Source organism: Hylobates moloch, unplaced genomic scaffold (genome assembly GCF_009828535.3).
Source record: "Hylobates moloch isolate HMO894 unplaced genomic scaffold, HMol_V3 SCAFFOLD_1, whole genome shotgun sequence".
Taxonomy (NCBI): domain Eukaryota; kingdom Metazoa; phylum Chordata; class Mammalia; order Primates; family Hylobatidae; genus Hylobates; species Hylobates moloch.
This window is the reverse complement of record NW_026652276.1, coordinates 142,307,536-142,320,157: the sequence shown is the minus strand read 5'-3', so window position 1 is coordinate 142,320,157 and position 12,622 is coordinate 142,307,536. Positions and strand designations below refer to the sequence as shown.

The 12,622-nt window shown below is 35.4% G+C and overlaps 1 protein-coding gene across 15 annotated transcripts in view; it reads right to left on the bottom strand.

Annotated features, from left to right (window-relative positions):
* Nucleotides 1-12,622, bottom strand: part of SKAP2 (src kinase associated phosphoprotein 2) — a 218,836-nt gene that overhangs the window by 59,739 nt on the left and 146,475 nt on the right. For all 15 annotated transcript variants that reach the window (XR_009215509.1, XR_009215510.1, XR_009215512.1 and 12 more), the window contains 3 exons: nt 9,788-9,912; nt 8,856-8,919; nt 8,367-8,504 (listed from right to left, as the gene is read on the bottom strand). Coding sequence is in view for 2 of the 15 variants with exons in the window: in XM_032758872.2 (XP_032614763.1) it covers nt 8,367-8,504; nt 8,856-8,919; nt 9,788-9,912 (327 nt within the window). In the remaining 13 variants the exon portion in view is untranslated. The remainder of the gene's footprint in view (nt 1-8,366; nt 8,505-8,855; nt 8,920-9,787; nt 9,913-12,622) is intronic.

The window sequence follows — 12,622 nt, the reverse complement described above, 5'->3', positions numbered from 1 at the left end:
ATACAGAGGAAGGTCCTCTGGGTGTCTGCAGCAAGGCATAGAGCCAGACAAGAGACAGATGGAGAGAAACAGGGGAAGTGGAGGATGGCTTATAAGAAGGCATTGGCCTGGCACAGTGGCTCATGTCTGTAATCCCAACAGTTTGGGAGGCTGAAGCGGGCAGATCGCTTGAACTCAGAAGTTGGAGACCATCCTGGACGATATGGCAAAACACCGTCTCTACAAAAAAATTAAAAATTAGCTAGGCGTGGTGGCATGCACCTGTAGTTCCAGCTACTTAGGAGGCTGAGGTGAGAGGACAGCTTGAACCCAGGAGGCAAGGTTGCAGTGAGCCAAGATCACATTATTGCATTCTAGCCTGGGTGACAGAGCAAGACCCCCCTCAAAAAAAAAAAAAAAAAAAAAATGCCAGGTGCCGTGGCTCATGCCTATAAACCCAGCACTTTGAGAGGCCAAGGTGGGTGAATCACCTGAGGTCAAAAGTTCAAGACCAGCCTGGCCAACATGGCAAAACCCTGTCTCAAAAAAAATACAAAAAATTAGCTGGGCGTGGTGGCGCATGCCTGTAATCCAGGTACTTGGGAGGCTGAGGCAGGAAAATCACTTGAACCTCAGGGGATAGAAGTTGCAGGGAGTTGAGAGCACACCACTGCACTCCAGACTGGGTGACAGAGCAAGACTTTGTCTCAAAATAAATAAATAAATAAATAAAATAAAAATAATTAAATTTTTAAAAAATTAAAAAAAATTTTTTTAAAGTGTCAAGATATAAAGACACAAAGCTACTTTTGACACTATGTGCTGGAAGACTCCGCTCATTGGAGACAGAATTTCTATATCAGAAAAGCAAAAACAGAAAACTCATGCAATGTGGATATTATATATATATATATATATACACACACACACACACACACAAGACATAAACAAACATAGGTAATTCAAGGTATGGTAGTAAGTCTAGGCTTAGGCCAGAAAGGGCACTCCTTTGAGGCCTGTGTAAGGATGCTGGGGGATTCCCAACACTTAGGCACAGTGCCTGGCACATAACAGGTACTCAAGAATACTTACGAAATGAAAGCAAGGAAGAAGAGAAAGGATGGAAATGAAAATAGGGGAGAGGAATGAGAAAATAAAAGAATGAGAAAGGAGGAAGGTAAAAACGAAATAGGAAGAAAATGAAAGGAAGAAAATTTTACAAACAGCCAGAAGAAAGTAAATAAAAAGAAGGATCTCTTTTTTGTTTTAAAACTTTTATATGTATATGTATATTTAAAAATAGGCAAAAAAAAAAAAAAAGGAACAAAAAGATTCATATCAAACTGTTAACAATGTTTACGTAGGGTAGGGAGTGACTTCCACTATTTTATTTTATTTTACATTATTTTATTTTATTTTATTTATTTTATTTTTGAGATGAAGTCTTGCTCTGTCGCCAGGCTGGAATGCAGTGGCGCGATCTAGGATCACTGCAACCTCCACCTCCCAGGTTCAAGCAATTCTCCTGCCTCAGCACCTCGAGTAGCTGGGACTACAGGCGCGTGCCACCATGCTCAGCTAATTTTTGTATTTTTAGTAGAGACGGGGTTTCACCATGTTGGCCAGGATGGTGTCAATCTCTTGACCTTGTGATCCGCCCGCCTCGGCCTCCCAAAGTGCTGGGATTACAGGCATGCACCACTGCGCCCAGCCCCACTTTTTTATTTTATGCACATCAGGAATATTTAAGCTTATTCCTGTAAGCATGTATTGTTTGTAAATAAGGATTTAAAAATTAAGACTTAGCAGCTAGTGAAATGGCTCACGCCTGTAATCCCAGCACTTTGGGAGGATAAGGCAGAAAGATCACTTGAAGCTGGGAGTTCAAAACCAGCCTGGTCAACACAGTAAGACTCCATTTCTACAAAATTAAAAATTAAAAAATTAGTCAGGCATGGTGGCGCATGCCTGTAGTCCCAACTACTTAAGAGGCTAAGGCAGGAGAAACACTTGAGGAGTTTGAAGCTGCAGTGAGCCATGACTGCACCACTGTACTCCAGCCTGGGCAACATAGCGAGACTCTATCTTTAAAAAGAAAAAAAAGAAATCTAAGACTTAGCAATAATGAAAGGGAAGTGAACAAATAATATAAAATAATCACACAGTGTGGCTTGTTGTGAAGTACATTAAAGCGAGCTCCTCTTCACGGATCCCCTTGGAGGGCTGCCTCCAAGACTTCCCGTCTAACTCCAGGGGCAGAGATCATCTCAATCCTACTAGCCTCTTCAAAGTCCAGGTCCAAAAAGATAGAGAATTCACATAAAAGGGTTTCCACTTCTCCCAAAGCCACTCGTCAAATTCCAGACAGCCCTGGTATTGCTCAGCCTTGCATTCCCCCAGGATGCCTGACTCCCTTTACAGACAGTCCAATCCCACACTCACAGGTCTTTTCCTTCAGCCTCAAAAGAACAACCCTATCAGAATAGGATAAATCAAGTATTCACACATCTACAAGGTATTTTTAGAAACCTCTTCCTTCCAAGATAGTAGCTCATGAAAACAGAGAAAATGCTTCCTTCCTTTTTTATCTTCCTGGCTTGCTCATTTCTACAAGATGGACAGAACTTCAATACTACCCCTTGAAGGAAACATGATAGGCCAGTCCAGCTGATCTCTTAAAACCTAGAAACATTCTATGTAATCCTAGTTTCATGTATGTAAGAAAACCTATGTTGTGTCCATAAAAATGAATTAACTCATATGGAGCTTAGGTTATGAACCTTTATAATTCAAGTGATATGAACAAAAAGGTGATAAACCAAAAGCTGTCTATTACATCCCTGTGGCCAGGGTTTTTCAACCTCAACACTATTGACATTTTGGGCCAGATAATTCTTTGTTGTGGGGGCTGCCCTGTGTATTGTAGGTCGTTTAGCAGCATCCTTGGCCCTTACCCACCACATATCTGTAACACACACACACACACACACACACACACACACACACACACACACCAGTTATGATAAACAAAAGTGTCTCCAGGCAATGCCAAATGTACTCTGGGGTCAATATCTTCCCTGGCTGGGAACCACTGATGTAGCTCTAATTTGCAAAAATGAGTCATTTTATCTCACCACCAATGGAAATATATGTTTTGTGTGCACACAGGTATTTTGGGTTTAGTATGTGTTAAGCTATCTCTTGTAATGAAAACAATTTGCAATGCCAATGGCAACATAGAGAAAAGCTACAAGACAGGCAGAACTGTATTCCAAAGCTTCATACGATATTATAAAACAACACAAAGAATACTATAAACAAATATTCAGCAAGGACACATTTATATTCAGCAAAGATAAAAATAATAAATATTACATGTGTCTAGTGACCCTATTTTATGAATGATTTCATTTTTTTTTATAACTTCGGATAACCCTCTCAGCAGATTTTAGAGCTGAAACCATCTGTATTAGTCTGTTCTCACTCTGCTAATAAAAACATACCCAAGACTGGGTAATTTATAAAGGAAAGAGGTTTAATTGACTCACAGTTCAGCATGGTTAGGGAGGCCTCAGGAAACTTACAATCATGGCGGAAGGGGAAGCAAACATGTCCTTCTTCACATGGCAGCATCGAGAAGAATGAGTGCCCAGCAAAGGGAGGAGCCCCTTATAAAACCATCAGATCTCGTGAGAACTAACTCACTATCACGAGAACCGGATAGGGGACAACGCCCCCATCATTCAATTATCTCCACATTGTCCCTCCCAGGACACATGGGGATTTTATGGGTACTACAATTCAAGATGAAATTTGGGTGGGGACACAGCCAAACCATATCACCATCCAAAAATTCAACTCTAATCTAGTTATCTACTTGGGAAAAAATATTCCCACAATATCACCACATTGATAATTTCACCATTCAGTACCTAGTTTAAGAAAAAATAATGTTAGCAGGCTGCCTAGACTAACAATATTAAAATATTGAATATATGTGGTTCTGTGAAAATTAATTGACATCTTTCCATTGCATTCCAAAGAAGAAAGGGGAAAAACTGTTTGGTGAAGTCAGGATCTATTACCACTTAAAACAATGTTAATACCACAGACTGCAGGGTCCTCTGTAACCCTGATATTAACTTAGTAATACGAGTGATAATTATTCAGGAGGAAAATAAAGCCAAAATGTATTTGGGGGCCTATAACCACTTATTGATTAAATTAGCATTTGTGTCCATTTGCTGTAAACTACTTCAAATTAAAGTACCCAAACACTGTTCTTTTTTATGTGTATATAATAGTCTCATGGAAAAAAAATTATAGCTGCATTTTACTTTATCTTCCATTTTAGATGCAGATAGTTGGACTGAATAAATTTAAAATGTAATTGAATGGCCAAAGGATAAAAATATCCTTTTCTGACTCAGAACAGTTCAATCTGTCATTGTAATTTAAAAAAAAAAATGAATTCACACTTAAAAAAAAATAGGTTAATGGAATAGAAATTTGTCTTCCTGTTTTATGTTGCCCTCTCTCCTCCAGTCCACTTGCCAGAAGACATTTCAAGTGCAATTCCTCTGAAAGCTACAGATTTAATAAGTTAATGGATGGTTACCATTCTTGTTACTAGGCTGATTCTATTCAGTTTAGATCTAGAAAAATCTTTTTTTTGTTGTTGTTTCTGCACAATTTCCTGCCATTAAAGAAAAAAAATCAAGTGACAGTGAGTAGAAGAGAAGAGCAAACAGGGTTGGTTTCTGCAGCAATTTCACGAGTATTATTTTCCCCTTTTGAGATTCAAAATGAGACAAAGACACTCCTCTGTATTTCTAATGAAAAAGTGAGCAGTAAATTTACAAACCTGTGCTAAGCCAAATGAATTCATTACCATGTTATGAAACAGTTTAACATATTTTGATCAATATATTAGCTGCACAAACACAAATATGCTATAGTATTATTACAATGTAAGCAAACATGACTGGCCTATGCTAATAAGCAATAAGACATAAAAGATGTAAAAGGATTAGGATATTTGAAGAAAAGCCAAATACCTTTAATACTCCCCAGAAATGGCATTCTCGAAACTCTTTTGTACATATGTATAAATCCCTTAAACACAAAGAAGTCTTACAAATTTATTCCTATTCTTTTACGAAGTTAGTTAAAAATAAATGAACAAGAAATTAAAGAGAAGGTACTGTAATAAAGTCAGAATATTCTAACTGAAAAACAATTACAATGAAACGATTTAGATTCCTGTAGAATTATAAACATTTTTCAAGGGATATTTTGCAATGCAATTTTTTTTTTTTTTTTTGAGACACAGTCTCACTCTGTTGCCCAAACTGGAGTGTAGTGGCTCGATCTTAGCTCACTGCAGCCTCCACCTCCCGGGTTCAAGTGATTCTCCTGCCTCAGCCTCCTGAATAGCTGGGATTACAGGCACCTGCCACCATGCCTGGCTAATTTTTTTTTTTTTTTTGTATTTTTAGTAGAGACAGGGTTTCACCATGTTGGCCAGGCTCGTTTCGAACTCCTGACCTCAAGTGATCCATCCAACTCAGCCTCCCAAAGTGCTAGGATTACAGGCGTAAGCCACTGCGCCCGGCCCAATGCAATTTTTAAAACAATGTTTTCTTCTTACTCTTGAAACTTAAAACACTGCAGGTTTATTTCATAGTTTTTAAAAAATACACTTATTAGAGTAAGAGCTTTCGCTTCTCAGAAAAAGAGCTTTGTGATTTAAAGTAGCACGCTAAATGCTTAGATTTTTCTTCAAATACATTTGTATACCTCATCTTTCAACTAAGAGGATTAGTTTTCAACAATGCATAATTGACAGAAAATTGTGTTGAAACTGTAGTATTATTTAATTCTGGGAATTTAGCCAGTCAGATATCAGAGATACATAGTTCTTTGTACAGAACTGGAAAAATATAAACAGTATGCAAATGTGCTTACTGCTCTTCCATTGTTCTAACTCCTCTATCAAAATTATATTCTAATTTCACAGAAGTGAAAGCAATAAGCTTAATTCTTGTCCTGAGAGACAATTGTTTTAATTTAAAAAGTTACCTTCCTAGTTTCAGATATTTAATCAAACAAAACCTCTAACTCTGAGACACCTTTAGGGCCTTTACTAGAAAAATCCCCTCTGTAGCTGTTGGCACAAACTTGACAAACTTGCTGAACCGTGCAGATGTTGAAGCAGCTCTCAGTTACATTGGGGAAGAAAGGGGAACTAGACATTCCACAGCTGCCTACAATGGCTTCCTTCCCAGGGGCACAATTGCAGGCTCTATCAAGCTCAATCACTTTGCAGAGCAACTGGGGATCCCAAGCAGGGGCAAAGAAATCCCAGGGCAGCTTAAATTTCTCCCAGTACCACAGCAAGAAGTAACACTACTTAAAAAGTAACCAGTTACTTCCAATAATTATGTGTGGGGGTGGGTGGGGGAGGGGGTGGCAATGAAGAATGAAGAATAATATCTCTAGTAAGAAAAAATAAAAGATGTTTCATATTTTTAAAATTTCAAGCTACTTAGATCTTCCTTAGGTCTTTGTTATGAAAATAACTATGAATATTTGGTCTTTGTTATGAAAATAACTATGAATATTTGGTCTTTATTTCTGATCAATTTTCTTTTTCTTTAGGGGTGGGGAGAGAACAGCCAAGTTGAAAAAATACAGAACTTAACAGTTATTTCAACAATTGTTAATGTAACACATTCATTGCAGGGTTTTAAAAGGACGTAATGGCAGTAATATCGTGTTTAAATGTATTCCACTCTTCCATTTTATGAGTATACATTCTCACAAGTTCTTTTAAACATTTTTAAATACTAAAATAATTGTATTAATGATATGGTGTGACTAAAAACAAGCAGCCAGGGAATATTCTTCCTTACTTGAGGATAACTGATGCTACAGCAGATGCCATTTCCTTAGGGTAAACCAGAAAGGAAGGGGTTAATAAACATGTAGCTCCACTAAATAACTGAAATACACAGATCACTATTCCCCATAAAATTATACTTTTAAACTAATCTTCTGGGGTAGTAAAATACAATATGTAGATGCATACATAGTTTTTATACCTTAAATTTATAATATTGTTAAAATTATTACTTTTTACTTGGTTAGAAAATCATTACTATACCACCACATAAGCACTTGCAAGAATTCACCAGATACAATAATAAAACAAAAATGATGGTGATGTTACAATTAATTGTGGGATCAAGCACTATGCTGAGAGCCTTCCATAAATCACTTCACCTACCCCTCCCAATGACATTATTTCCATTTTATAAATGAAGAAATTAACTTATAAAGTCACTAAGCTAGTAAATGGTACAGCCAGAATTTAAATTTTTTAATTCTAAAGTCCATACTCTTGTTATTATGCTGTATTGTCTTGAAAATGACATTTGTACATTAATTTGGCACATTTTAAGTATTTTTGAAATCAACTTTAAAGGTTTAACATTACATCATTAAATTGTTATATTCAGAGCAAAATGGCCTCTCTACATGAGATGTACTAGTTAAATCTTGCTTATATTGCTTATGATAGCTTTTTCTTCTCTAACTAACTGATTTTTTTAATAGCCAAAAAAGCTCATTTCAACCTAGAGTATTAGTAATACAATTTCCTAAATGTTTTCATATGTTTCCTAAATTGCAGATGTCTATCTTTTTATTTTAGATTGATCCTCATGGCCACAAGTCAAGTAGCTAATAGATAATTAATTTTATATTATATAAGAGACAGGCATGTAAACACTAAACTAGCTCTGAGCATTTGGAATAAGAAAACTTTTTTATTCCGTATTGATGCTAAAATATCAACAGGAAGACTTGAAGCCTCAAAAGGCCTTTGTTTATAGTTCAACAACATTCCTCTAAGACAATGCAATATACTACAAGCAAGGAGAAATACGAGGCAGAAGTTGATAACATATGGGATGTGCATAGAACTTCTGGTTAATGGAAGTTCCAAGATGTATAAATAAAAAACGATGTGTGAGTTGGTGGAAAAAACTGTAAGGCAAGTCAATTTTTTAATTAAAAAATTATGTAGCATAAACAATGCTAATGAGCCAAAAGTCCCAAGAGATTAGTATTGTATCTGCTTCATTTTAATGTTTCATTTACTTTTCATAAGTTACATCTACTCACTTGAAATATCTCAGGCAGAACCCTTTTTGTAAAATAGAGTTTTGAAGATATTCTTTGTCATTCTTCTCAATAGGTCACCATTTTCTACTCAAGTTGTCAATTTGAGGACAAATCACACACACACACACACACACACACACACACACACACACACACACACAGCCCTAAAATCTTTAAATGAATCACCAGAAAGTAAATACCTGGAAGTTCTTCATAAATTTCATCATCTATTGGTTGACTGCTTGTTGGTGGATTGCTTATTGGTAGAGGATGATCAACATCATCATATAATTCTCCTCTCTCATCATAATCCTCAGGAATAATATCAGATTCCATATCTATAAAACGCATTTATGAAGTAAATCTTAAAAGAATGCAGAAGATATTTTTAAAACTATATAAATAAATGTAGCCCTACAAAGTAACAACAATATTGTTATATGTTATGTCCTTAACTAAAAACATGTTTAAAAATTGTTTTGTAAATATGTGAATTTTAAAGTAAGCCAATCGGTACTTACAGAAAAGATGCTGTTTAAAATTAGAAGTGAGTGGTCTGTATTAATAACAGTCACATTCAAGTTGGTCATTCTCACAGAAGTCAATAAGCTTTTGTATATGAAAACCCAAACTACTCTGTTATTTAGTATTTAAAGACTGTGATAACTTGTTCAATTGATTTATCTTACCTTGCAATACAAATTTCAGCTGCTGTACCCATTCTTCAGCATCTTTGGGAGAAGCTGCTGTAAACTAATATAAAACAAACAATAAGAATGAAAATCACCACAGTAGAAATGAAAGGTATGTTGTATTCTTACCATTTCTTTAAGACTATTAGTAATTCTTTTCATGTCTATTGGAACTTTTCTTGCAAGGATGCTTCTCATAATGTGCAGTTAATTTTGACAAATTTATGCAATTGAAGCAGAGGATGATGAATTTCAAACTCTGATCAGCAGCTGGCAGCTGTGCAGGAAAAAAAGCTGCTTCTCTTCATCAATGTCAAAGACAGAACTGATGAACAAAATTTGCCCTTGACAATTAGAAGACACCCATGAATTTCTTTAGACTGCTGGATACAGTTTTCTTAAAAATGTTCTTGTCAGATTCCAACACACTACCTGACAACTTAATTAACTGGCTTTCAACTGCAATCTCAGATATTTAAAACTTATTAAACATACATTCCATATTGATGCCTAGCTGATAGCTATTGAATTGCAGAGCTGATGTGTACCTTTACCTTCATTTTCTCCCACACTCCTAAACAATACAATATGTATTATCACTCTGATATTTTTCTTTTGATAATTTTACTCTTTCTGCTATGTAATTCTTTTGGAAGATCACCTAGTTCTATTAGATATAAATGCAACATGTGAAGTAATTGATAAATTATATATTCTCTTTATCTTTTTCAAGAAGATAGTGTTTGAACTAACCTGAAATTATTAAAAAATTCCTTTTATATGAATGTTCAATGCATAATGTATTTAAACACCAGTATTTTTATTATTGTTAACATGTCAAGAAAAGTATTAATCAAATGTTAATGTCTCTATAAATGAAATCAAAACATTTTATCAACTTAATTTCAAGGTAACATAAAAACTACAACCTGATATATACGTTTATCAGGAGCAGAGATTTCAAAACAGCAATCTTTCTTTCCATCCTTTCTTAGAGTGTTATTCATTCTGACACTGTAGCCATCTATTGCAAATTCACCTTTCTGTTGTTTGTCTGTTGAAGATAAAACCAGTTAGAATTTCATTTACTAAGTATTAATGCTCAATTATTTTTTATTTAAAATTTCTTCGTCAATTCTTGGAAATAACATTTTTGGTCACGTTGCTTTGGTAATATAATGGTTAGGTAATGTTTTTAGAAATCATTTTTAATTCTGAAACATGGAAGTATTAGGGATGATTGGACTCACAAGGAGGTCTGCAGATCATGGTCTTATTCAGAAGGAAGTATGGAAACATGACACTGTAGGGTAGGGAAAATTCAGGAACTAGAACATAGAACTTGCTAGACAAACCCACAACAAACCTGTGGCTCTTTCAGATTTAGTAGGCCAGTGGGAAGATCTGTCCAGCTGAAAACTTGCTGGGCTTTATTTACTGTTATCTCCTTTCACCTACCCCTCCCCAGTACCACCACCAAAAAGAAGCTTCTGAAACAAAAGTTTTCTTTAAAAAAGGTCTCCTAACTTGGTACAAATTTATCTCTAATCTTACAAAGCAAACCAAAACTAAACTAAACTACTCATTACGAAAAAGATGTGAAGGAAAAAAACACTACGTGGATAAAGAAGAGTGGTAAAGCAAGTACAGAAGCATTAGTTACCAAAAAAAAGAGGGAAAGTTTCTTATCCAGTCAGTGAACAGTTGAACTAGTAAAGCACATTTGAATCTCACATGATAAAGAGGCAAAAGATGATTAGAGCTTTGGTCAGATATTATTTTAAAGACAAGTGAAGTTGCGAATATAACAAAGGACTTAATATTCTGAAACTGAAAATAAAATTAGTCAACCTTCCTACTTCACCCAGTTATACCATTTTGATAGAAAAACTATACACCTATAGGTTTATTTCCTAGATTAACAAACAATATTAAAACCATGAGTAGGGACAAACTCTTTTACTGAGCTCCAGGCAAATACAGAAATGCTTTCATGTTGTGGGGTGTGCTTTCTCAGTTCAGTGTACCAATAAAAGATATATCTCCTTTTCTCAAATACACAAGTTAAATGCTTAAAGTAACTAACATACATTAGGTCATAGAGATTATATCTTGTTCAAAATATCAAATGAGAAAAAAAATCTCAGTTCCTGGGAAACTCTAATCACATTTAGTCATAATTTACACCTCTCTGAATGTCTAAAGAAACAATCAAAGTTTATTTCATGAAAAAATTCTACAATAAACTCTATGTTTTTCACAAAAACTATACAATACTTTAAAGATTAGAGCAGCATTTCCAAAAGATATTAATAGGTTTCTGTGATCAAATCAATTTGGGAAACGTTTTGCTGAATTAAACAGAGTTAAGCGGTTTTGTTAGTTCAGGCCTTCTTGGGGCCCTTAGTACATTTACATACTAATTAAACTTCTAAAAGAAAAATTTAGTATGTAGCATTTCCAAAAATTATTTGTCCGTGGAATCATTTTTCACAGAATATTTTATGGTCCTCCCAGGATATATTTTGTAAGACACCTAACTAGGAAACTATTTGGAAAAAGTATTAAAATGATAAATGGTTAAGCATGGTTGGTTCTTGTAAATTCTCAAAAAAAGACTAAATCATTCACTCACTCATTTGACAAATTGATACCGAGCACTTGAAACCAGCAGGCAGCATTATAGGTTTGCTGAGATAAAAGCTAGAACACCTTATCAGACCTTTCGCACCACCTTCCCAATGATCTACTAAATTGCAAAAGGAACTTAATGTTCACTATGAAAAGTGGAAGTAATGTGAGGCAAAATATCAAAGCCATATTGGACAATTTTGAGAGATTTCCTTAAACTCTCCAGAAGAAAGAGAGTTTTCAGGGACCAGATTTAGAGAAAGCTGCTCCCTTGCTGCGCAAGGGTTCAATTGCTCCACTCACTAGGTCCATCTGACCTAAAATCTATGCCTTCTACCTCCAATTTCGGTCTAAAATTCTCCATCAGTGTAACTTGAATGGAGGTGGAAATGCATGAGGAGTGAGAGTCTACACCTGGAGATGTAAAATCAGCACTACAAAGATTCAGTTTGGAAGAGCTGAGGGGAACAGATCTTTCTGGGCCGGATTATCTAATAATCTAGAAATAAGACAATTAGGCCGCAAAATTAGGCAACCCCAACTTAGACTAGCAGATTCATTTTAGCCAAACCCCCTAGAAATAGGCTATGGGGCCATGTATCAGAACTTCTGATACAGTACAAGAGGAGGACAGTATCAGCCTCTACTGAGATGAACCAGAGAGAAGCCACAAATCCAATTCATAGGTAAGCATCTCAGATTTTATAGACATGTACTTGTTCGAGGATAAGAAAAGAGGAACAGCAAATACAGATGCCATAAAAATATTATGTAAAACAGAAACATAACATAGCACTTGAGAAGTAGAAAGCACAAGCAAAGTAGGAGAAATGGAAGTAAACTTTAGCCAACTGCTTTGCATATTTTATAAAAGTAAACAGATTCTGAAAGAGATGAAAGATGAAACAATGTAATATAAAATAAAAAGAGGAAAGGCTGAGACAAGTAGAAATTAAAATGAAACTGGCAAAATAAGGAACAAATATGCTGTATAAGGAAGTGGAAAATGCAGCAGAAAAACAAATGATGTATTAGAAGTGATAAAAAGTAGAACTAACATTGTGGAAAATCAGATCAGATATACCTTCAAAAGCTCACTCAGCAGATAGAAAATAAGAATAAGGGGATGGGGA